This window comes from Gossypium raimondii, chromosome 4 (genome assembly GCF_025698545.1).
Source record: "Gossypium raimondii isolate GPD5lz chromosome 4, ASM2569854v1, whole genome shotgun sequence".
NCBI lineage: Eukaryota > Viridiplantae > Streptophyta > Magnoliopsida > Malvales > Malvaceae > Gossypium > Gossypium raimondii.
In genome coordinates, this window is record NC_068568.1 from 13,715,632 (window position 1) to 13,741,603 (window position 25,972).

At 34.0% G+C, this 25,972-nt stretch overlaps 1 protein-coding gene across 1 annotated transcript; it reads left to right on the plus strand.

Moving 5' to 3' along the window:
* The first annotated feature begins 94 nt into the window (after positions 1-94).
* On the plus strand, positions 95-19,631 carry LOC105768174 (uncharacterized). The gene is made up of 18 exons (XM_012587947.2): positions 95-321; positions 855-924; positions 1,058-1,846; positions 1,929-2,069; positions 2,184-2,297; positions 15,324-15,382; positions 15,732-15,798; positions 15,976-16,027; positions 16,128-16,220; positions 16,336-16,419; positions 16,512-16,927; positions 17,097-17,158; positions 17,386-17,455; positions 17,580-17,660; positions 17,760-17,861; positions 18,302-18,426; positions 19,080-19,155; positions 19,348-19,631. The coding sequence occupies exons 1-18, from the start codon at positions 275-277 to the stop codon at positions 19,420-19,422; spliced, it is 2,523 nt and encodes an 840-aa protein (XP_012443401.1). The 5' UTR covers positions 95-274; the 3' UTR covers positions 19,423-19,631.
* Positions 19,632-25,972: the final 6,341 nt, after the last annotated feature.

The window sequence follows — 25,972 nt, forward strand, 5'->3', positions numbered from 1 at the left end:
ACAAAAAAGCCCGCTCATTTAACACACGTGTCTATCCGCTTTCTAATTGTAACAACTAGAACCCGAACAAATATCGAGCTTACTCGAGAATTTTTGTTCTTTTTCTGTTTTTGTTTTTAAAAAGGCCCTGAAAATTTAGTTGTAAGAAAAAATAATCAAGAAACATCCTTGGATCTTCCCAATCATACAAGTTAACCCACAATTTTATTAATCATAAAAATAATTTAGAAAAAAAAAAACAATTTCTAGCTGTGAATCAACATTCAAAGCAACAATGCCAGAATCGATCTTGACTTTCTTTCAATCCGTGGAACCAAAGAGGTACTTGGAATTTTTCTTGTTTCTACATTTGTCTTTTAAACCCTGATTTCTCTCTCTCTCTCTCTTTTTGCTTTGACAATTTATGGGTTTTATATTTTTTTAACTATTTCATCAATTGTGCTTTTGAAAATTTTTCTTCCTTTTTTTCTTTTGGAGCTAAAAAAGGCGGAGTTTTTGGTTTATTTTTAATTGGATTTTGTAATTTGTATAGTAAACAAAGAGTGGTGAAGGGGTTTGATCCATTGTGAAATGTTGAATGAGTTTAATTTAAAACAAAAGAAAGTTATGGACAGTTGTAGAATTGTAAGTGTTTGTCAAGTATGTTGTTGTCCTTGTTGAGCAGACGCTCTTTGGAAAGTGATTCCAAGCAAGTTTCTGGTTTTTTCTTTTATAAATTATATTGTTTTTTGGTATAAATTTCTAGTCATTTTGACATTGAAATTGTTTGAAGTTAGGTTCTTAATCTTATGGTTTTTTATTTTTATTTTTTTGGTTTAATTTTCATTTGGAAATGAGTTCAATAACGTGAACAGGGACACCTATGGATTTGCAGTGAGACCTCAACACATACAAACATATAGGCACTATGTTAATATCTACAAGGTAGAAATTTCCATCTAGATTTGATTCTTGTATTCTAATGATCCGTTGCATTAATTTATGAAAAAATATTTTGATATAGCATTTATGGTTGGTTACTTGGTTTTGGTTACTGATATATTAATTACTTTGCCAGAAAGAGGAAAAGGAAAGATTGAATATATGGAAAGTCTTCTTTGACCAGCTTGCAAGACATATAGAACCAAGCCTTTTCGAGGAGGATGATGGAAAAACATCGCAAGTTGGGGATACTAAGCTAAAAAGAAAAGCTCCTGCCGACGCAGAAACTAAAGAGACATTGCATGCGGGGCCGGCTAAGGTGAATGAAGAAGTTGCTTCTGAGGTGCAATATAAGGAGGCATTCCAAAGTAATGCTATTAAAGTCATAGAAGAAGTTGTTTCTCTACATGAAAGCAAAGAGACATCACGGACTGAAACCACCGAGTTAAATGAAGAGGTTTCTTTAGAGAGAAATAGGGAAGGAGATACTCCAAGTGCAAAGCCTGATTCTGTCGGTTCGCCAGAAAGTGAAACAGAAGAGCCCTTTTCTGCTTATTCAACTGAAAGTGAAAAGGAGGTGCAACTCGCAGAAGAAACAAGGACATGCAAGGTTGAAAGATGGGTCAAAACTAGACCAGCTATTTGTGTCATTGAGAATATGATGGGTTCCAGGGTTAAGAAGCGAAAGAATATGGAAAATATGAATATGAATGAAAGTCGTGACCATCTTCCATCAATAAAAGAGACAAATTTTCCAAATGGAGAATCCGATGATGAGTTTGAGGAAAAGGTATGTGTTAATGAAATCCCAACTGGGGAAGAAAGTAATGCAGGCAATGAGGCTTCTCAAGAACCACCCTTTCCTTGGAAAGAAGAGCTGGAGAGCCTTGTTCTTGGAGGAGTGCCAAAGGATCTCAGAGGAGAGGTAAAGATTGAAAGTTCCCTATTTGTTATTGTCATAGTATTTGTCAAAAAATGAATTGTTTGCTATACTATGTTCCTTGTAGATATGGCAAGCCTTTGTAGGTGTTAAGGCACGACGAGTGGAAGGATATTACGAGGATTTGCTGGCTCAAGAAAACTATGATGATGATCAACATAGTAACTCATCAAGTGTGTTCAAAAGATGGAGAAAGCAAATTGAGAAGGTCATTAGATCCAGGATTTTGCTATTCAATCCTTTAAACAACTTGGTGCTACATCTTCTGTTTTATCTTGACTTTTACATTCCTCCTTTAGCTAACTTGTTTGTTTGTTTTCAGGATTTACCGCGAACTTTTCCAGGTCATCCATCTTTGAATGATAATGGTAGGGATTCCTTGAGGCGTTTACTTTTAGCATATGCTCGGCATAACCCATCCGTTGGGTACTGTCAGGTAATTGATTAGTTATAATAACTTTTTTCTCCTTTATCAGTAGAAACCTACTTATACTTTTCATAATTGTCCATCTACATCAAAACTTTTCTTTAATTTATATATAGAATTTTCGGTTAGCTTTCCCTCTTATGTTCTTTAGAATCTGTCCAAGAAACTGTTCTTTATTTTATATCTAGAATTTTATCCAATATTGTTATCTTTTCCATGTCCAAGTCATGTTGTTGTTGTATAAGCATGGCACAAAGAAGTCATAATTCTTTTGATTGAAAACAAATCTTGGGATGTCAAGAACAACTCTGATGATTTAATTTTAAACTATGACTCTGAAACTTGAAATCGGTAATGTCTACTGGAGAATTTATTGACCATTGACTATTGGCAGGCTTGTTAATTAAGGTTGGTATTGCATTTTATTGTGAAGATTGTACTTCTTTAAGTAGTTTAACATAGTTGTGTATCTATATCCATGTAAATACTTGAGTTAATGGATAAGAAAAAGAATTCCTATTTTCAACATTGTATCAAGAGCTTGAGAACCATATTTAGGGAGCCTTTATTTTTTTTGAAATTCCAAACCCTCCCAAACCCTAGAAAATCCAATTTGGTACTCTCTATTTTTCGGCCTATTTTTTCTCTCTTTGTCCCTTTCAACAAAGTTACAATCTTATCTCCAATGAAACCTTAAAATCTAATGAACAAACCCCCTACGCGTGGCCCTCACACGCCACCCACACCTTTGGTGTACTTGCCCACGCGCCGGCGTGTGTAGCTCACATCCATCGAGTTTGATTCTCCGACTACCACCATTGACTTTATTGGTGTTTCTCTGGTCTCTCTTGCTGTTATTGGCTCTCACGGTGCTTTTTTTTAGAAAAAAATAGAGACAGAAAAATATGGCATAAACAAAAAAAAATTATGATAACCCCTCTTTGCAAATCAGTCCTGTAAAACTTGGTGGGCACAATTATCTTGCATGGTCACAATCATGCTTATTGTTTATCAAAGTTAGAGGACTGTAGGGGTATATTACTAGTGATTCGAAAAAGCCCGCTGTGAATGATTCCACTTATGATTAGTGGGACTCAGATAATTCTCTTGTTATGTATTGGCTTATAAACTCTATGCAACCTCATATTTCCAAAACATACTTGTTACTTGACTCTGCAAAAAAAAAATGGAATGCAATTACTCTTACCTACTCACAAGTTGGTAATGATGCTCAGATTTCTGAAACCTGCAATAAAGTTCCCAACACTAAGCAAGGTGAGATGTCAATTTCTCAATATTTTTCTGAACTGAGCGGTTTATGGAAGGAGCTAGATTATTACCAAGACTTCCAAGCAGACTATACTGGAGATGTAGTGAAGTGTCAACAGCTTGTGGAAAAAGAGAGGGCTTACGACTTTCTAGCTGGGTTAAACATCGAGTATGATCAAATTTGGGTTCAAGTTTTCGAAAAAAATTTGTAACCTCCTAAACCCAGCCTAGACGTTATGCCTAGATTGAAAAAGCTACATTAGCCACCGAAATGGTTAAACTAACTTACATTACTTTTGAAGACCTTAAATAAACTCATTTTAGAGGAAAAAACGTAGTTGTACTTTGAGTTAGCTTAAAAGCATTCACTCATTAGGTCGTGTATACTTAGGATTCATTTTATTGTTGGTAGTGTTATTTTAGAAAAATCGTTTGCTTGTCGCTCTTTTTTTTATTAAAAAAACTCAATGTTAAACTAATGTAGCGAAAAAAATCATTTTTCAAGTCATTTTGAAAACTTAGTTGCCTTATCAATTTGTTTTTCAAAAATGATTCCTTTGCAATGCAGCGGAAACTAGGGAACAATATCAAATTTTACTTAAGCCCGATAGAATGCATTATCCAATTATTATGCTTGAGTAATCCATGCATGCAAAAATCCTCAAAAGAAAAGTGACCAAGCCAAAATAATTAAAAATTATAAACCAAAACTGATAAAGACTTAATAATACTTATTAAGAATAGTTCAAGGTCCAAGGAGATTCTCCGTATGCCAAGTTCGGTCTTAGTTTTGAGGTTTACTTGCAAAGTTAAACACTATTAGGGAGTGATCTTATGAAAAACTCAGTGTAAGTCGAACAATTATTTAAACAAACATAAATATCAAATATAGTGAAACATATTAGCTTTATTAGAAAAGCACAAATCATCATAGGAATTTCATATCATTACATAGCCATTATCAATATCGATGTCAAATGGTGTATGAGCATAGGTCATCATTCATTCGAATAATAATCATTAATTTCGATATCATTCAATACAATAAAATATAATACGTAGCATAAATCAATAACATTCAAATATGTCGTGCACATGATGCAATGTAAAAAGGTCTCTACCCATACTATCCGCTACACACCACGAGTTCTCCAGAACCCATCATCCGAACTCCAACACATTATAGGTTTAAGCCCATTGTGGTTAAAACCACCAATAAGAATATGTAGAAAATTCTGCCAGTAAAAATGCAGACAAGTTGCCAGTAAAATGTGATAAATCACCATTCCCCTTGGTACTCCAGATGCAGTGCGCTGACTACGAATAATGCGGACTTAATATGCTGCTGAAACTCTATGGAACTCTTTCGTCAACCACGAAATCCCAACCTAATGCATATGCAATATGCCACACAATCTCATACATAATCATATCTCAATATTTTTTACATTCATTTGACATGCTCAGTATGTCTTCAATAATCACATACTTTCAGTAAATGGAAACAGTGTTCCAATCTTTCAAATTACCATTGTGTTGGTATCAATCAATATCGTTCAATTTCACATACTTTACGGATTTTCATTGTGCGTAAATAACACCCTTTTCAGTACACAATATAAAAAATATCTCATGGGTTTAAATCATACATAAGCTTAACATCTCAACACATTATATCATTCAGTCAAACATTCTCATATCTCATAACTCAAATATGCAATTACAAACTCAAACATTCATACTATCAAACTAACAATTTTGCCAACATGTCAATCTTTCAAGGCTTGTTCGGCCACTTACAAAATTAATAATTTGGCTATTAAGCCAATCTAATTAACAAGTTAATTTATCAAATATAACATGGTATTTAACATTTTCAAATAATTTGAGCTTAGGACCCCATACCTTATTTTTCGCTTCCTCGTAGCATACTAGCGAATCTTCTAATTTTCCTTAATAATTCCTTAAACGAACCTAAACCAAAATTTAGTATAAATTCAATCAATTTACCATTAAACCAGCCCCCAAACTCCCACTTATGAGTTTAAACCAATTTTCAAAATTATAACTATTTTATGAATCTAAACTAGTTAGATTTCTTACACTGTATCGATGCGAACCATACGCACAATCGTTCTTCGCCTTTACAGATGATTTGGGGCGTTTGGGTCAGCACCTAATTCAATAATATACTGGAAAAATTAGTAGCTAGTTAATGATTAAATTTCTTCATTTAATTAATTCATAACCTTTACCCACAACTATGTCGAAATAACAAACTAGGTATCCTTAATTGCACTTACGCTTCCTGAATTGTGAGATCCGAATGGCTAATTGATCAAGAACGTCTTTCCTTAATTGAACATGTGATTAAATATTGATTAGGAGGATTTAAGAAGTCAATTTAATGCTAAAAAATATGGGCAAGAATCAAGAAACAAAACAACCCCCTTCTTACACATAGACACACGCACCACCACCTATAGTGGAGGGCTGAATTTAAAACGGTTTGAGATCACATTAAAATCTGGAAAAATAAATTTGAAATAATTTAAAATCCTCCAAATTCCAAATCTAGAAATTTTTATTTTTAATTGACAAGATTAATCAAGAAATTGAAGAGAAGAGATCTTACCCAAGCTAGTTGAGAGAAACGATAATGACACTTTCTTGGCAATGTTCAGGATCGATCTTGGGGTTCAATATTTTATATTTGGGGATGATTTAGGTGAGGATAAATGGTAGAAATAGAGTAAAGGAGGTGATGCACAATCTTGATGCAAAAAGAAGAAGAAAGAGATGGTAAAATGGGAGGTGTAGACGACGGCAACAATCAGAGAAAAAAAGAAAATTGAAAAGGAAAGAGGAGAGGAAGAGGGTGAATGGTTAGGGTAGGGAAAAATTGAATTAAATGCTGAAAAATAAAATAAAATGTTGTATTTATACTTAGGGTTCAAGGGTATGGATGATACACACACGAAAAAACAAGGGATATTGCAAAATTTAAATATTTCACAAGAGAAAGGATTTGAACTTGGGACCTCATTTAATTTTCATACTTTCTCATATTTCTTTTAATCATTAGGTTTTTTCTTCATTATTGAAATAATTTTGCAATATTTATTTTAAAAATAAGGCATGCCACATGCTAGGGTTTAAGGTAAAATTAGCAAAATAATAAAAAAGGTGAGAGAGAAGGGATTTGAACTTAGGTATCAAGAAATGTTTCACTAACACTTATCCAACAAACCAACACCTCATTTATTTCCTAAAAATGCATAGATAATATCAGAAATTAAGGCATGACCACTCTCTCTCGATTCACAAACCTAATTTTACTAACCCTCGATTTTTGGGATGTTACAAAATTCCTTTTCATTCTCTTAAGAAAGTGTAACACCCTAAACTCAACCCAATCACCGGGTCTAAGTTACAGTTTAAATGATAATTATTAGTCGAGTATACATTCCTTAATCATGCTAAAGTAAATTTATATTTCATTCATATATGTACTAATAACAAACAACAGTCCCATCATATATATATTACTACTAGGTTATAAGATATAACATTTAATTATAATATCATTCAACCACCACAAAACCTAACTTATCATGTGCATGACAAATATAAATAAAGATGGAAACCAAAAGACATTGCTAAGGTCGGGATTGTGGATTGGATGCTAAGGTTGATGTCTGGGATTCTCGAATTGATCTCATATGCACACAGGGAGAATAAATTGTATTCTAAGTAAAATACTCAGTGGTATTTCTATAATTTAAGTATGTAAATTAGCATTAACAATTCTACAGAAAGTAAACATTTATGTCTATATACTCATATCTACCTTATTCTTATAACTTAGAGTTACCAAGCTTTATATTTTCAATATAAACATAAAGTGTGCAAAACTAACAACAATCTTTCTCACTTCAAACATTAAAATATATAGACATTTCATCAAACTTATTATAATAACATTTTTAATCGTAGCATAGCAAAGAATGCCCTTATCGATCCTATTTTTCCAATTTACCACTTCTAATATCACCTAATTCATTCATTTAAATTAATATACAATCATTTCCGTGTTTAGTACAAGTTTACAGAAGCTCAAATATTGCAACTTATTAGATATTATATTTTATACAAAATCATGTACAATTGTAATTAATTCATCAAGTTTACTAACATCTTAGCATAACAGAGTTTTAAACCATTTATAATTCATGTCCAAGTAGCCATATTCAAACAAAAATATATAACCACTCCATTCCTAATCTGAACTCATACCATTTGTGACACATATACTCACTGTAACACCTCTCACCGGTCCGGTCATCAGACCTGAGCTATAGGATGTTACAACTATTAACATAACAATAATAAGCAAATCTGATATCAAATTTTCAACTAAAAATTGAATAAAAACATACATTCACACAAATAATGCTTTGCAAACAAAATTGGGTTTAAAATTGAGGTTACGAAAACTTTAGAATTGACCCAAAATCGAACAATGACAATTTTGAAACTTTTACAAAAAGAAGGTCAATTGTGTAGATCAAGGGTCACATGGTCGTGTACCCAGGCCATGTAACAAGCTGTAACCGTGTAGAACTGGAATCACACGACCTTATATCTAGACTGTCTAACTCATTGAGGCCGTGTGGGTCAAATTGTCAAATATTTAAAAAAAGTCACACAATTGTGTAGTTGGGCTGTGAAACAAACTAAAGTTGTGTAAAAACTAAATGATCAATATCTATAGTACTCACACGAGCGTGTGGCCAGCCTGTGTGACAATCGAGAACCATGTACTTCTATTATTACCTATTATCCAATAGACAGAAGACCGTGTCATCGCCTCGTGTGTCATGTGGACATGCCGTGTGGTGTAAAACATACCATTAATGCCTACACAATACCAAACTCAATCAATAGCTTGCTTATTGAGCAAGTGTACAATCTTACTTACATTAAGCTTTACCAAAACATGAACCAAAACATCCATTTAAACAATTATAAGATTATTCAAATAATTCTAAATGAAATTGTCATATTTCTAAATCTAAAAACCTATGTACTCATCAACTAAACAAACATAGTTCATCATTTAATAAACACAAACTCATCAACTAAGCAAACATAGTTCATCAACTAACCAAACTCAACCAATTTACAATCAAAATATACTATTCATGCTTCAACCTTTAATAAACACAATGCCAAAGTAACCACTCTATGCACCATACTTGTATCATTCAAATTTAACATCAAAGTAAAATGTCTCATTTTGTACCAAGCATTTCACCGATTTGAACATCTTATGTCACATTCAAACATACCATGAACTCACATTGTTCCATCACATTTTCATACCAAACAACCACATCAATATCAACATTTAAGCTTGGTCACCCATATTCAAAAGTAGCCATTCAAAAACTCCAAGTTTAACTTAATTGTTAATATGCATACACAATTTTGTACATCACAACTCAACCTTATACCATTTCAACTATGATCTCAAACATATCAGAATATTAAAATGACTCCACTAGGTACACGCTGTATTGTATAGTATCATAATGCATATCCAATTTATCCTATAGCCAAATCCCATTCATAAAATCCTCTTAACTTGACTCGGATTCTTAGAACGAATACTCGATTTAGTCAACCTACATCTCATCTGACACCGCAATGTACTATCAAATATCCTAAAATATAAACATGTACATTTAATAGAGTAACCAACTTCTAACTTCATCACATAATTCAATTTATACCCCATCATTCTTATTTCAACATTAATTCATCAATTTATCATGTAACATAACATATTTTAACTTAATTTCTATTAATAGCTTACCTTAATACTATATAATGCAATATATCATGAATATTCATTAACTATAATTAGTTTTGGGTTATAGAAATACAAATCGAAAGTTCGCATCACTCATCGTTGACTCTCATCTTTTCTTTTCCTTTCAACTATCCTATGTCATTATTAGCTACAAATAATAATTAAGTAACGGTATAATATCAAAATTTATCCAAACCATATTCAATTACAAGGTATAAATATTTTGCAAACTATTCAATTTAATCCTCTATCTCAATAACCGGTCAAATTCATACCAATATGATTCAATCAGTCATAATCAAATATCAATTCATTAAATATCCCAAATTGAAATTTATCATATTAAATTTATTAGCTAGTTTATCATTTCTTTACGTTTAGCCCATATCTCACTTTTTGTATCAAATTGTAAATAATTCAAATTACTATCAAACATACTCAAGTCCATAAGTCAAGTATACAACAATTTAAATGTAATCATATCATATGGACTTACCTAGTTAAATAAGCAAACAAGCTGAAAATTTAAGGACTATTAAATTTTTTGTCTTTTCCCGATTATTTTTATTTAGTTCTATTTTCGATCCATACTATTATTCAATTCAATTTATAAATTCCACACATCTTATATCATCCTATTATGTGCCTATATCAGTTCAATTTCATTATCCAGATGCCCTCTAAAGTTTTTTTATTTTATTCAATTTAGCCCTAAAATAAATTTTTCATAACTTTCAAATTTGAGCTTCGATTTCAAAACCGATCTTAGTTACATCCTTATAAAACCCTATATATCAATAATTATAGAAATAATACACCAATTTCAAATTATGCACCTTAGTCCCTATGTTCAAAAACTAGCAATTAAACTTTACAAACTAGTCCTTTTCACTTCTAAGCTTAAAATCTATCAATTTAACACTTAAAACTTTTAAATCTCAATTATAACAAATTTGAAAACTTTAATAGTTTAACAAATTGATACATGGGTTAGCTAGATTAAGTTTACGATCTAAAAAACATAAAAAAATACAAGAAAATGATGTTCGATGCATGGAAGGAAGAATAGAAATGTTTTCTCTTTCTTTCGACCATGGTTCATTATATTTCATATTTATTTTATTTTATTATTAATCTTAATTTTATAATATTTTTCTTCATAAATTAACAAAGCTATCTTCCACTATATTTATAAAGTGGTATAATTACCACTTTCATCCTTATTCCATTTCTAATTAATAAAATTCATAGCAAATAAAAATTTACTATTTTATAATTTAGTCCCTATACCTTAATTAATCACCAATTCATCAAAATTACCTATCCAAATTTCAATTCACCTATAATATAACTCCATAAATATTTATTAAAATATTTATTGTCTCGGTTATGAAAATGGTGTTCTAAAATTGTATTTTTCGATATCACTAACTTTATGATCATTACACTTGTACCTTAATTAACTATCAATTAAATAAAATTATTAGAACAAGCTTTAATATATTTCTTTTGAAAATGGGGTTCTAAAACGCACTTTTGATATCACTAACTTTATGATCATTACACTTGTACCTTAATTAACTATCAATTAAATAAAATTATTAGACCAAACTTTAATATATTTCTATAATAGTCTCTTAAATATTAAATAATAATATTTACAAACACAATTTCTGAAATGGTGTTTCAAAAATTTACTATTTTATAATTTAGTCCCTATACCTTAATTAATCACCAATTCATCAAAATTACCTATCCAAATTTCAATTCACCTATAATATAACTTCATAAATATTTATTAAAAATATTTCTTGTCTCGGTTATGAAAATGGGATTCTAAAGCGTATTTTTCGATATCACTAACTTTATGATCATTACACTTGTACCTTAATTAACTATCAATTAAATAAAATTATTAGACCAAACTTTAATATATTTCTATAATAGTCTCTTAAATATTAAATAATAATATTTACAAACACAATTTCCTGAAATGGTGTTTCAAAATTAAAGTTTCCGGCACCACTGGAAATCGAGTAATTACAAAAAGCATATTCCAATGTCCAACAAGAAGAAAGCAAAAGAGGTGTTATGCTTTATACAACACAAACTAAGAAGGCTGGGTTAAGCGCTAGTGGCTCTCAAAAGCAAAGGAAAAAATGGTAACCCTCATAAAGATAATCTGCAATGCGATTATTGTGGGAAGCCACGACATATTAGGGACATGTGTTGGAAGTTATAGAGTCATCTAAAGAAACTGCATCCACTGGAACATTTTATTTAGATGAAATTCAAATCCTCAAATGTCTCCTATCCCAACTTAACTCTTTCTCAAATCCAACATCCAATTTTGTAAAATTAGGTAATCCTTTAATACTTACATTAATTTTGACTCATGAATTATTGATTCTACTGCGAATAGACACATGATAGGTTCATCTAAAAGTTTTTTAAACTACTTCCTAAGTCAAACAAAAGATAATGTCATGATAGCCGATGGGTCTTTTACTCCCGTAACTAGACCAATTTTTGTCAATTGTACACTCAATACTAAACTATCCTCTGTACTACAGGTCCCTTGTTTTTCGGTTAATCTTTTATCTATCAGTGTCTTCATTAATACCTTAAACTGTAAAATTGAGTTTTTCCTTGATCATTGTGTATTCCATGACCTTCAACTAGGGAGGAAGGTTGGCAGTGATAGATTGCATAATGACTTATATATGTTGGAGGGTAGTAGTGGATTTTTTCAAGCTTTTTTAGAGGTAATAAAGTTATCAACAAAGAAATAATGCAGTGGCATAAGCAGTTAGGACACCCATCATTTTTTGTTATGAGAAAGTTATATCCCAATTTATTTTCAAAGACTTGGTTTGATTCATTGTTTTGTGAAGCTTGTGAGTTTGCTAAACACACTGAGAATTCTTATCCTTTGAAAAATAATAGAAGTAATACTCATTTTATGACTATTCATTCTGATGTTTGGGGATCAACTTGACATATCTCATTATTTGGTAATCGATGGTTTGTTACTTTTATTAATTGTTGTACTAGGATGACTTGAGTGTATTGGCTAAAATAAAAAAAAAATGATGTGTTTACATGCATTTAATCTTTTCATAAAATGGTGTATACTCAATTTGACGCTAAGATACAATTTGTAGAATTGACAATAGTAAAGAGTACAATTTTGATACCTATTTGAAGACTTATGGGATAATTCATCAAACAAATTGTCCCAGTACTAGTTCACAGAATGGGGTTGCTAAAAGGAAAAATATGCATTTACTAGAAGTCACTAGATCTTTTATGTTTACCATGAACTTTCCAAAACCATTTTGGGGGGATGCAATTTTTGTAGCCACCTACCTTATTAATATAATGCAACTCAGAACCTTTAATTTCAAGAGTCCCTTAGAAACTTTACAAGGTAAAAATAATTATATTGTTCCTCCAAGGGTATTTGGTTGTGTCTGTTATGTCCATGATCGAAAAGCAAACAAATTAGATTCACGAGCCCTTAAAAGTGTGTTCATTGGGTATTCTTCAACACAAAAAAGTTACAAGTGTTATCATTCTTCTTTAAGAAGAACTTTTGTTAGTATAGATGTAACATTTAGAGAAACTGAGGCCTATTATGATACAACTCAATCACCTTTTCAGGGGGAGAACAATGAGAGAGAAGAAGTGATACCTGAATCAATAACTATTAAAAAATTTATTCCAGAAAACACCATTGTTCAAGGGGAAACTACTATTTAGGGGGAGATTACTGTTTAAAAGGAGATTGTTGGGTGTTTGACAAACTGAATTTAAAGAAGTATTTAAGAAAGCTTAGAATAAAGAAGCCATCATACAACCTATTAGGTGCCAAGAATCTTCTTCTTTTGGTGAGTTACCTAATGATTTAGATAAACCTATTTCCAAAAAAAAAAAGGTGTTAGATCCTATACTAGACACCCTATGTCTAAACTTTATCTTTTATGACTCATTGTCCCCTTCCTATAAAGCCTTTGCCTTGTTTTTATCCTCTACATCTATTCCATAGGATTGACATGAAACATTTGAAGATCCCAATTGGAAAGAAGCCATGGTTGAATAAATGAAGGCACTGGCAAAGAATGAGACTTGTGAGCTAGTAACTCCTCCAGTAGACAAGAATTTGGTGGGTTGCAAATGGGTGTTTACTGTGAAACACAAGTTTGATGGTTCAATTGAAAGGTTCAAAGCCAAATTGATTGATAAAGGTTTCACTCAAACTTATGGAGTGGATTATCAAGAGACGTTTGCCCTTGTTGCAAAAATGAACACCATCAGAATTCTGTTATCTTGTACTCCTAATATTAACTAAAATCTACAACAGTTTGATGTGAAGAATGCATTCCTACATGGAGACTTAGAAGATGAAGTATATATAGAGTTTCCTTCTGAATTTGATAATGCAAAAACTCAAAGGAAAGTACGCAGATTGAAGAAAACCTTGTATGGACTGAAACAATCTCCCAAAGCATGGTTTGACAGATTCTGCAAAATTATGATTACTTTTGGTTATCAATTGAGCAATGCCGATCAAACCCTTTTTATGAAACATCACAAGGGTAAAATCACTCTCCTTATTGTATATGTTGATGACATAGTAATGACAAGAGACGATGAAGAAGAAATGACTCGACTAAAACAGTGTTTGGCTCAAGAATTTAAAATCAAAGATCTAAGAAAGTTATAATATTTCTTGGGAATTGAAGTTACCAAGACCAAAGAAAGGTATCTTTATCTCTCAAAGAAAATATATCCTAGATCTTTTGATTGAGACAGGTATGATGGGATGTAAACCTGCAGAATCACTTATAGAAAATAACCATAAGTTGCAAGTTGGAATAGGAGAGTTAGTGGATAAAGAGAGATGTCAAAGACTAGTTGGTAGACTAATTTATCTCACACACATTAGACCTGAAATAACATATGTACTCAATTTATACACGACCCCCGTGAGTCTCATATGCAGGCTGTCATTCTCATTCTCCAGTGCTTGAAGTATACCCCGAGAAAATGTCTCCTCTTTTTTAAACATCGTCATCTACATATAGAAGCTTTTATGGATGTATATTTGGTTGGATCTCTGGATGATAGGAGGTCTACATTTGGATATTGCACACTTGTGGGGGGAAATTTAGTCACTTGGAGAAGCAAGAAGCAAAGTGTGGTTGCTTGATCAAGTGCTAACGTAGAATATAGAGTTGACTTAAGGTGTTTGCGAGCTACTATGGTTATTAAAAGTTAAGGAAGAATTGAAGTTGTCGAATAAAGGAAAACTATCCTTATATTACGACAATAAGATTGCCATTAGTATAGCCCAAAACCCAGTTCAACATGATCGAACAAAGCACATAGAAATTGATCGACACTTTATCAAAGAAAAATTGATTATCGAAATCCTGGACTTAAGGCTACACTAAAGGACTCAACAACAGAATTTATCACAATTTGGTCTACAAGTTGGGCTTGTGTGATATCTATGCACTAACTTGAGGGGAAGTGTTGACTATTGGTAGGCTTGTTAATCAAGACTGATCTGATTTCTTAAGGCTAAAGTATTGGGATTTTATTGTGAAGATTGTATTTTCTTATGTAGTTTAACATATTTCTGTATTTATATCCATGTAAATACTTGAGTGAATTATAAGAAAAAGAATTCTTATTTTCAACAGAATCAATAGAAGCTTTTACTATAAAACTCAATTCGTCGGTTTTACCTTCTGATTCCTAGGATATAAATTTGATTGGAATGGATCTTAATGACCTCTGTTTGCAAGTGATTAACATTTTCATAATTATTTTTCGTTTGTTAAACTTATTGTTGTCATTTGATTGTACATATCAAATACATGCAGGCGATGAATTTCTTTGCTGGATTATTGCTACTTATGATGCCTGAGGAAAATGCATTTTGGTAGGTTCAAGTAGCTTTTATATTGCTTTCCGAAAGTTGTTATTTCTATTTAGAAATACGTTGTAAATTTCTATGTTGTCTCCGGCATGTATTTAGACATGAGTATGGCAATAGGACTCCAAATACAATGAAAAAGTTAGAAAAAAGTATTAAACAAACTCATGTCAAATGCATACTATTGTACAGTACTCATACTCAGGTCATAGTAACATTGGTAAATTTTACCCTAGAATGATTATTGGGTGTGCAGAACCACTTTTGGCTAACTGTTAGACATATGCATATACTCATCATTGTACAAGAATAGCTAGGTCACCTTTAAAGACTGATTTCTTTCAACTTATTTCAGGACCTTGGTAGGCATTATTGATGATTACTTTAATGGGTACTATACAGAGGAAATGATAGAATCTCAGGTTTTTAATTTTGTGTTGGAATTTCTTTTTTATTATTATTTTTTTTTCTAATGATAGAAAATTTCTCTAGTTTCTTTTATGTTTAGCATTTATCTTCATGGTTACATGATATTTCATAATTTTTAAAGTGATTTGCCAATTTACAAACTTGTAATTCTAAATATTTCTGTTTTATAGGTTGATCAACTTGTGTTTGAAGAGTTGATGCGTGAAAGATTTCCCAAATTGGGTTGTTTACTTTTTAAGTTTTTATTTATTAATCACCTTTACAAGCATTTTGTGAAACAATTTGGGTGACTTTCAATTTTTGGTCTACGCTTCTGGTGCAGCCAGCCATCTGGATTACTTGGGAGTGCAGGTGACATGGCTTTCTGCACCTTGGTTTTTCTCCATTTTTATTAATATACTTCCATGGGAAAGTGGTAAGATTTAAAGTGGAAATGCAAGTTCAATTTAATTCTTTCTTCATTCAAAATGTTTATGCACTCTCTTTGCTAGAAATAGTGTTTACCTTGTAATGGATTCCTCTATCTCCAGTTCTTCGCATTTGGGATGTGATTCTATTTGAAGGAAATCGTGTTATGCTATTTCGAACAGCCCTTGCTTTGATAGAGTTATATGGTATTAAGATTTTATATTTATGAAATATGTGAAACATTATATATGGATGGTGAATTCAAAAACTAATCTAGTAATGTGACATTTTACTCTAGGTCCTGCGTTAGTTACAACTAAAGATGCCGGGGATGCCATCACTTTGCTGCAATCCCTTACTGGCTCAACGTTTGATAGCAGCCAACTTGTTTTGACTTCCTGCATGGGGTTTTTATCCGTGACTAATGCTAAATTATACGAGTTGAGTGAAAAGTATAGACCAGATGTGCTACTAATTGTTGAGGAAAGAGCAAAAATAGGCCGTCAGGTTTGGAAAGATTCAAAAGGACTTGCATCTAAGCTATACAATTTTAAGCATGATCATGAATCGTTGATGGAAGAAAGAAAGTCGGCTAAAGATTCAGTTGATGGAGATGCATCTAAATTAGAGCCTCGTTCATTATATCTGGATGAATTGCTCTCTAGCCTAAATGCAGATTCGGAAGTCGATTCCCTACCAGATCTTCAGGAGAGGGTACTTTTAATTAATGCATTTCAAACCTAGTTACCTGGACTGAGCTGTAATTGTACTTACTGAACCCATTTTAGGTTTCTAACAGTGTTTAACTTTTGATTAATTTATGGATATTAATAGCCACTATGCAACTCCTTTGAAGTTTCAATCATTAATAGTTTATGTTCAGGTTGGTTGGATGAAGGTTGAGTTGTTTAGGTTGCTTGAGGAAAAAAGAGCTGCTGTACTCCGGTTAGTATATTCTACAATCCTTGGTTTTTGATTCTTGATGCTATTAGGCTTTCATTTGAAATTTCATTTTTTTCCATCATTTAAGGAGTTGCTTTATCCATTATAGCTATGAATGAAACTGCATCTTGTGGAACTATAGATAGCGGTCTGCTTCAAGAAATAGGATAAATTGTCCATGACTACAACTTATCTTTTTACTTGTAACTACGGTTCCTGTTGTTTTTCAGAGCTGAGGAGTTAGAGACAGCACTTGTGGAGCTGGTCAAAGAAGATAACCGGCGTGAATTAAGTGCAAAGGTATAGGTAAACTTATTTGTACCAATATCCCATTAGATAATTTGCTCAGCGAAAATACTTTTTCTGTAAGCTTTGGGCTACTCTAGTTGCTTGTAGGGTTTAAATTTTGTTAATAATTTTGTAGATTGAAGAGTTGGAGCAAAAAGTTGCTGATCTGCACCAAGGTCTTGCCGATAAGAAAGAACAAGAAGCTGCAGTTCACAAGGTATAATTTTGCCTCTTCTCTAATTTTTTTCCTAGAATTATGGCTTAACTCTTATTCTATTATGAGTCATTAGTGATTTTTAGTTTCCATGTGCTACAGGTTCTGATGCAGCTAGAGCAAGAGCAACTAATAACTGAAGACGCTCGTAAACATGCAGAACAAGATGCAGCTGAGGAGAGAAACACAGTTATCGTGCTTCAGGTTCTTATCGTTCCTGATGTCCTAGCTATCACAGATAATGTCAAACCATAGATTTCATATCTTTTCATGTAGGAGTGAAAGTCGAAAGGCAAGTTCAAAGACATTCAATTATACACCAAGTAGGAATCTGTTCTTTCTATTTAAGCTACTAATAGGAAAATTGTTCCATTGACAACTTCATGACTGGTTAAGCTATCGAAATTGTTCATGTATTCATGTTATCCTCTACTTGATATGTTGTATTCTCCTGAATTGTTTTGAGTCTTTCACCATAGGAATTTACGTTGGTTCCATTCTTATATTCTTTAATTCTGCAATTCATTTTAAGATGCCTTATAGTGGTTGCTATTTTCTTTTCCGTGCTTAGATTAAATTCAAGATCCCTTAAGTCGATTTTTCTTTTATGACTATATCAATTCTCAATCGAAAGTAATTTGCAGGAAAAATACGAGAAAGCTATGGCTTCTATTGCTCTAATGGAAGATAGGGTGGCTATAGCAGAATCAATTTTGGAGGCTACCATGCAAAGTGAACCTGGCCTAACTAAAGTACCCTCTCCTCCACAGTAAGAAACCTTTTAAGCTTCATTCTCTTTTAGCATTAACTCACTTATGTACAAAAAAGGCGAACACTCTAAACACCAAGATCCATACCTCCAATTCTTTATCCTTCATTGTATTGAAAATGTTTTGAAAAATTTTCAGTCATCTTAATGTTGATGAAGAGGATTGTGGACCACATAAAATGCAAATAACATAGGTGCATAATGTGATCTGACCCTTAAGATGTGTCCATAAGAAACAATAGCTATATATCACTATATTGTAGAAGTTGGCACAAAGTCCTTTTATTATAAGATTCCAATCAAGGTAATAGGTTGAAATGCTTTTATACAGATCTAAAACATGATATGGAATGATCTATTTCATTCAATTTCTTTTTTCGGTGTTTCCCCGAAATAGAAGGTAAAGATATCTCAAAAGTGCATTCCTGACAGGAATAAGATTGTAAAGCGTTGGCAAATTATGGTTGAAAACAATCATATTTTTTAAGTTTTAAAACTAAGATTTCTAATGACATTTAATTCTCTAATCGACAACGGGATAATGCTATGCTGCAGTTGGAGATACTATTTATGCATGTTATGAATGTTGTTTGCTTAATGGAGAATTTCCTACAAGTTTCTTGATGTCTTACAAAGATAGCTTGCTTTTGTAGGACTCAACTAGATAGTGCTAGAAGAAAGGTTGAGGGGCTGCTGTCATTTGGACTTAAATGGCGTGACAAGAGCAAGGTAAATATTTACATCGCTAATTTTCCATGTTTTACTCTATGAAAATATCAATCTCTTTCTTTAAAATAAGGTTAATGGTGCTTAATATTGTTCTAGAATTTTCTGTTAGGTTTTAGAGTTTAGGAAATGTTGTTTGCCTATCTTCTATTCCTTTATTTGAATACCTTAAACTTGGAATATTTGACATAACAGGGCAAATCCGAGGAATCGACGGAGGGTAAATCCAATTTAAGCACCCAAGACAAAGAGAACCCTGGTCATGGGTAGCCCTGGTTTTGTGTTACCTTTTCAGTTTGTGCCTCCACTGCCATGGAAGCTGCTACTATGCATCTATATTGGTTTTTAATTGTTTATTTGTAGTTTTATGAATATATTAGCAAATTAATGGTAAGAGAGGGGTCTATTTGTATGAAGTATCAATATGAACCCAGGTATACTTGATTGATTTGAAGATTAATCTATTATGCAACAACATATTATATAATATTCAATCTCCTCGTTATCGTAACTACCGTTATTTTCAATATCAACGAAACCAATTTCACTATCTATTCAAATCGACCCTAATTCAAATCTTTCAAATTGAATCTTTCGTAATACCATAAGGATGTAATCACGGGTATTAGTTTTAAACACTTGCTCATAAAGAGACTTATGATTTGATATAAGTGTAGGCAAATGATTAGTGGAATACACAGAAGTTTTAAAGGTATTAGCCTTGAATTTGAAGGGTAAGCTGGCATGGTGAAGGAGAGCACCTTTAGTTGTTAGAATGTAATGGCTCAGCATAGCCAATATATTGTGAGCTGTGTAGGCTGGGCCATGATCTCACAAGTAGTAACAGCTTGAAATTCTACACTCTAGTCTGCTTGAAAGCTTTAATAGGCTTTTTTTTCCAAAGAATTAGCTAATAAGTTTCTATCAAGCAGATTTAAAATATATTTTCATTGGCAAAGATGAAGACACCTAGTAGATGATCAGGTAACTTTAATTCCCAAAAAATAATGCAGATCACCCATATCCTTCAGGGAAAACTCATTATGCAACTGATGAACAAAGTAGTCAATATTGGTTGAAGCACTTCCCGTAACGATTATATCATCCACATATACCAACACATACATACAAGAGGTATTCGTTATCTGAACAAACAAAGAAGCATCAGATTTAGACAACTGAAAACCAGCGGATATGAGAAATTATTTTAACTTGTCAAACCATGCCCGTGGTGCTTGACGTAGACCATATAGAGCTTTTGACAAACGACATACCAAACGTTCACCAGTAAGGTCATATTGCATATATCGAGGGGCCTGATGCATGTATACCTCTTTAGTGAGATCACCATTCAAAAAAGCATTGTTGACATCAACTTGACCGAGTTGCTAGCCTTTAGAAACAGCAAGGGATAAGATAATTTAAATAGTAGTAGGTTTAACGACTAGACTAAACGTTTCCTTAAAATCACACCCAGGGACCTGAGAGCACCCTTTTGCTACTAAACGAGCTTTACGACGAGCGATAGAACCATCAAGATTTTTCTTTACTTTGAAAAACAACTCACAACCAATAGCCTTCCAACCATGTGGTAAAGGAACTAGAGTCCAGGTGGAGTTACGCATCAAAGCATCATACTCAGCTTGAGCAGCAAGTCACCATTCTGGACTAGCAAACACTTTCGTAATCGTGCATGGCTCAGAATCAGAAGCCTCAACTGAGAATGTCTTGGGTTTAAAAACCCCAACTTTAGACCAAGTGACCATAGGATGAATATTTCTTATTTTCAGAGGATCACAGGAAATAGCTAGAATGGTAGAAGACAGAATAGGAGGACTGGAGTCATTAGGCAATTCAAAAACATCATTTTGCATACAAGCTATATCCAAGGTAGCTGGAGATTCGTCAAGTGTAACAAGACGGGATACAACGCCATGAGGCTCAGTAGGAGTCAAAGAGGTAAGAGGGGAGGAATGACTGAACCTAGAAGTGAAGGATTGAACAAGGGGAACACAAGTGGAGACAGACCTACCAGACAGAGAGAACATCACAGTGTGTGTAGGTAACAAAAACCGTTGTTCATTAAACATAACATGACGAGAAACAATTATTTTACCAGCTAGAGTAAGATAAAAATACCCTTTATGCTGAGAATTATACCTCAAAAACGTGCAAGACTGAGAGCGAAATTCTAGCTTATGATTATTAAACGAACGTAGATATGAAAAACAACAACAACCAAACACACAGAAGTGATCATAGGACGAGTCCTGCCCATAAAGAACCTTATAAGGAGACTGACCTTTCAACACAGGCGTTGGTAGCCTATTTATTAGATGAACAGCACAACAAAAAGCATAACCCAAAAAGTTCATGGGTAAATTCTCTTGAGCCAAAAGAGTAAGACCCATCTTAACAATGTGTCTATGTTTACGTTCGGCAACACTATTCTGTTCAGATGTATGTGGGCACGAGAACTGATGAACGATCCCATGATTTGCTAAAATTTTCAAAAAAGCGCAAAACTCACCACCCCAATCACTCTGAAATTGTTTAATTTCCTTTCCAAACTATGTTTGGACCATTTTCTAAAAATAAATGAAACAATCAACAACTTGTGACTTATGACAAACAAGATATACCCAAGGAAACTGACTACACATGTCAACAAATGAAACATAGTACCAATTATTGCTACAAACAACAGATGCATGTCCCCATAGGTTGGAGACAACAAAGGCAAATGGATCAACATATTCAGTATTAGACTTTGTAAAAGGCAATTTATGAAATTTCCCCTTTTTGCAAGCAATACATAAAACATCAAAAATTTTCTTAGATGACACAATCTGACATTTATCCAAAACAGACTTTACAATCAAACCAGAAGGATGCCCAAGTCGAAAGTGCATAAGGTAAACGCAGTGCTGTCATCAGATGCAGATAGAGGACTAGTGTTGTTAACAAACGAAAACTTAGCAACTGGAACAGGAGCAACAGGGAAAAAATGATAGAGACCATCACGAGCGTGGCCTCGTAGTAAGATTTCCTGAGTCTGTATGTCCTTAATAACACAGTGAGTCAGATGAAACTCAAAGAACATGTTAATTTCTCTAGCAAATTTAGAAACAGATAGCAGATTCTTTTGTATATTCGGCACACACAACACATTGGATAACATAATCCCAAACACACAAAATTTTTACAAGAATCCCATTGCCCATTAAGAGAGAAGAATTACCTAAGTATGGAGTGGACGCATTCAAGGTAGAAGCTTTCTTGAAAACATGATGTGTAACACCTGAATCAAGATACCACGACAAAGTCCCTACAGGCATAGGAATATACGAGTTACTATTATCAAAATTAGACCCAAATTGGGTCGTGTTTACATTAAAACCACTAGTTTCTGAGAAGTGAAATGCTTGCAGATCGTGAATTTTAGGTAACCCAGTATAGCGTGAGGGATCAAAAAAATCAAGAACTAACCCAGAAATAAGGTGCGCCCTCGGTCTCGTAGACTATGGTAACCGAGACCTATTATACGAGTCAGGAACACTTCTAGTGGACGGCCCAATACCTTGGCCAAAATCAGATGGGCCCTCAAAAGTAACACAATTGACATTCGACCCAATATAGTGACTTGGACCAAAAAACCCAACTGCACCATTAGCAGGCCCAATCTGTTGCCCGATACCACCATGACCAGGCCCAACCTACTGATTTGACGCAATAGACCCATAACCAAAGCCTGTAGAAATCGTCCTAGCCGCACCAGCGCATGGCCCAGAAGCTTGGTCTGCCCCTATTGGCCCAGTAACGCCTCCAAGTGGCCCAAAATGATGGCCTGCATTATTATCCCACACAGTAAGAGAGTTAGTAGAAGCCTTAGGGATCTTCATTCAGGTGGTCGCATGGGAAGGAGCATAACCCCACCAACCACCTAGGTCGAACCCCGATGACACCATTGGCAAATACGACTCGACCTGACCAGGAACAACCAAGGAAAAGTAAAGCCACCATGACCACTATGAGTACTCTCCGTAGGCATACAAAACCCCACAATCGAGCCATACACAGCACAGGTCACTGGCGCTGGATTCGTCGCCAAAAGAGAATTATCATATTTGCGATTAAAATGGTAAAGACACCATTGAGCCACGTGACCAAATCTGCCACAAATCTAACATTGAACTCGTGTGCGACAACATCTTCCACGGCCACCAGTGAAAGTGCGACCCATGACCAGGCCCAACCTGCTGATTTGACGCAATAGACCCATAACCAAAGCCTGTAGAAATCGTCCTAGCCGCACCAGTGCATGGCCCAGAAGCTTGGTCTGCCCCTATTGGCCTAGTAACGCCTCCAAGTGGCCCAAAATGATGGCCTGCATTATTATCCCACACAGTAAGAGAGTTAGTAGAAGCCCTAGGGATCTTCATTCAGGTGGTCGCATGAGAAGGAGCATAACCCCACCAACCACCTAGGTCGAACCCCGGTGACACCATTGGCAAATACGACTCGACCTGACCAGGAACAGCCAGGGAAAAGTAAAGCCACCATGACCACCGTGAGTACTCTCCGTAGGCATACAAAACCCCGCAATCGAGCCATACACAGCACAGGTCACTGGCGCTGGATTCGTCGCCAAAGGAGAATTATCATATTTGTGATTAAAATGGTAAAGCCACCATTGAGCCACGTGACCAAATCTGCCACAAATCTAACATTGAACTCGTGGGCGACAACACCTGCCACGACCACCAGTGAAAGTGCGACAGTCACAAACATGTTCCGTCGTCGATGGCACTTGAGCGGCTTCCATCAGATGAGTGCAAATCGACGTTTCCTACACCACACGAGTAAGATGCGTTTCATATTCTAATAACACATCTACCAGTTTTTGCAATGGAAGTGGCTCGGATGAGAACAAATTAAGTGTGAACACGACATCATACTTCAACAAAAGCTCTATCAAAATGATCTTCACTTTCTTCGCCTCCGAGATTCGTGATCCAGACGTCTTGAGCAACGCACAGGTATTTTGAATCTTCACGACATATTCTTTGTTCGTCATGTGGCCTTTCTTGATAGAGTGAAGCTCATAATGTAGGCAAGACAACTTCGCACCGTTAGCGGTGGCAAACAGATGAGTCACCATGCTCCAAACATCACAGGTAGTTTTAGCATATGTAAAAGACGATAACAGAGATCCATTGATAGTGGATAGTAGCCAAGATGCAACTAATTTTTCTTGTTAAAGAAAGGTTGAAGCCTTTAGATTCGGAACCAGTGAGCCTTCCAGAGACAACACAAATCGCGGCGGAGCTGGTAAAATGCTTTCGATAAATTCAGTCAATAATCAACCTTATATCCTGCTGCCATTGAACAAAATTAGATTCATCTAACTTGATTGTATCATGCCTAGGAAAAGATTGGATTAACCTAGAGCCGGTGAAGGACAAACTACCACGAGAGGCAGAGGCAGAATCAGAAGTCGTCATGAACACACATAGCAGAAACAAGGCCCAAGAATTCAAGCGACTGATACCATGAAAGAATTACCTAAAGAATACTTAATAGAAACTAAAGAATGATTTCTTTGAGGGAAAAAACACTACCTCTTTATTTATAAACTTTATTATTTATATACACATATGAATGAAATAAAGGAAATAACTGATGTTAATAGCTTCATAACAACGTAACAGATCCTAACCAACTTCTCTTAATAGATTACTTCAACAAGGTGCACAATAAGTAAATGATGAAAAAATAAAACGTCGGTAATGCCAATGTACCGCAAAGAAAAAGAGAGAAAAATAAAGAACACACAGATTTTACGTGGAAACCATTTCGAGAAAAAAGCCACAAGCAGAGGAGAAAATGATTCACTATGTAGAATTCGAATGATTATAAGAGGAGTAGGCTATGTCTATTTATAGGCTTGTAAAACCATATTCTAATAGGAGTGTAGTAAGATTGAAACACATTATTCTAATCAATATCAAATAGATGGAGCTTAATAAGGTTTAAAAAACCTTATTCTAAAATAAAATAAAAGAAGTGTAGTTCTATATAGATTTTACTTTTATTTTATTTTAACAATGTATTTTATTTAAATAAGGATTCGGGTCACTTAATTCTAACAATCTCCCCCTTGACTCGAATTTTTAATGAACAAGTTCTTCATCGTGAACTCTCAACAAACAAGTTCTCCACCTCTTCCATAAAACCCCTTAAGGGTTTAACTTCAACAATGAACACCAACCAAGCCTAAGCAATGCTCAAACTTGGTTATAGGAAGTGACTTAGTCATCATATTTGTAGGATTTTCATGAGTACTAATTTTGCTCACAACAATATCACCACGAGTAATAATATCACGAACAAAATGATACCGAACAACAATGTGTTTTGTTCTCTCATGAAACATTTGATCGTTTGTAAGGAAGATGACACTCTGACTATCACAAAATACTGTACTGATTTGAAGGTCTTCATTGAGTTCACTAAAGAGTCCCTTCAACCAAATGGCTTCTTTACAAGCCTCAGTAATCTCCATGTACTTAGCTTCAGTGGTAAACAAAGCAACTGTAGTTTGCAAAGTGGCTTTCCAACTGATTGCACAACATCCGATTGTAAAGACATAACCTGTGAGAGATCTTCTTTTATCAAGGTCTCCAGTAAAATCAGCATCAACATACCTAATGACTCCATCTCTATTTCTTCCAAACTGTAAGCAAACATCAGTAGCACTTTGTAAGTATCTTAAAATCCACTGAACTATTTTCCAATGTTCTTTACCGAGATTCACCAT